Source organism: Bombus pyrosoma, linkage group LG1 (genome assembly GCF_014825855.1).
Source record: "Bombus pyrosoma isolate SC7728 linkage group LG1, ASM1482585v1, whole genome shotgun sequence".
In the NCBI taxonomy this organism is placed as follows: Eukaryota; Metazoa; Arthropoda; class Insecta; order Hymenoptera; family Apidae; genus Bombus; species Bombus pyrosoma.
Window position 1 is genome coordinate 14248829 of NC_057770.1, and position 1063 is coordinate 14249891.

At 47.4% G+C, this 1063-nt stretch overlaps 1 protein-coding gene across 1 annotated transcript in view; it reads left to right on the forward strand.

Annotated features, from left to right (window-relative positions):
* Positions 1–392: 392 nt before the first annotated feature.
* LOC122568137 overlaps positions 393–1063 on the forward strand; it is a 45912-nt gene continuing 45241 nt past the window's right edge. Inside the window, exon 1 of the mRNA XM_043727528.1 lies at positions 393–1061. Coding sequence (XP_043583463.1) covers positions 393–1061 — 669 coding nt within the window. The remainder of the gene's footprint in view (positions 1062–1063) is intronic.

The following is a 1063-nucleotide window of genomic DNA, read 5'->3' on the forward strand; positions in this document are numbered from 1 at the left end:
CTATTGTATCATCGAAGTTGCTGGATCAATTAAAGATATAATAACCTGTCAACCGCAGCGTTATTTCAATTAATCACCCTTATTATCCTACAAGAAATAAGGGATCGTACGGTTCGTGGCGTCGATTAGTCAATCGTAACGGGAATTTACGACTCCCGTTGGCGCGCTTCTTCGAAATCGCGTCTCCCCGCGAACGTGCGAAAATACATGGTCCTTCGAGCCGGATTACGTGCCAGTGAAAGGAGAATTTACTAGTGACCACACAGTGCCACGTGTCCATTCAAATTCAGCAGCGGAAGTGTATCCCTACAGTGACGTCAGGAGCGTCATCTTCGAAGAGGTAAGCTCGTTAAGTGTGTCATCAAGTTCGATTCCAACAATCCACGGCAACAATGTCGAACGACGAAAGGCTCGCCGGCATGCGTTGCACCCGAGGATATTGGATCGGTCGACTCACACGTTTGTCAAAACGTGTGACGGATGGTGAAGCATCCGGTAACTATGAAAAGAGCAAATTGATACTCATGCAAGAACAACTGAAGGAAGTTCGATTAGGATACGAAGCTATCCAATCCAAAATGGCACCTTTCGACAACGAAGACCCAACGCGCAGTCTCGATGTAGCCGACCAATTCGACGAAGTAGCATACCGGATAGGCGAGCTTCTAGGTAACATCCGACAATCCTCGACTCCAACTCCGGAAACACGCGACTCTAGCACTGATTCCGGACCAATATCAGTAAGATTACCGGAGATGCACTTGCCTAAGTTCGACGGTACCGCGGATGATTGGGAATCCTTTCGTGACACCTTCATGTCTGCAATCGACCGCAACGACAAACTAACACCCGTCCAAAAACTGTATTATCTTCGCACCTCCTTAACCGGGATAGCAGCGCAGCACATACAATCTTTGGGCACGACAGACGCAAACTACGCGAATGCACTCGCTTCGTTAAAAGAAAAATTTGACAATCCGCGACAACTCTGCATGAACCATTGGCATGCAATAGCAAATTTTCCCAAAATGAAGAACAGTACACCCGAAGCCGTAGAAGAAGT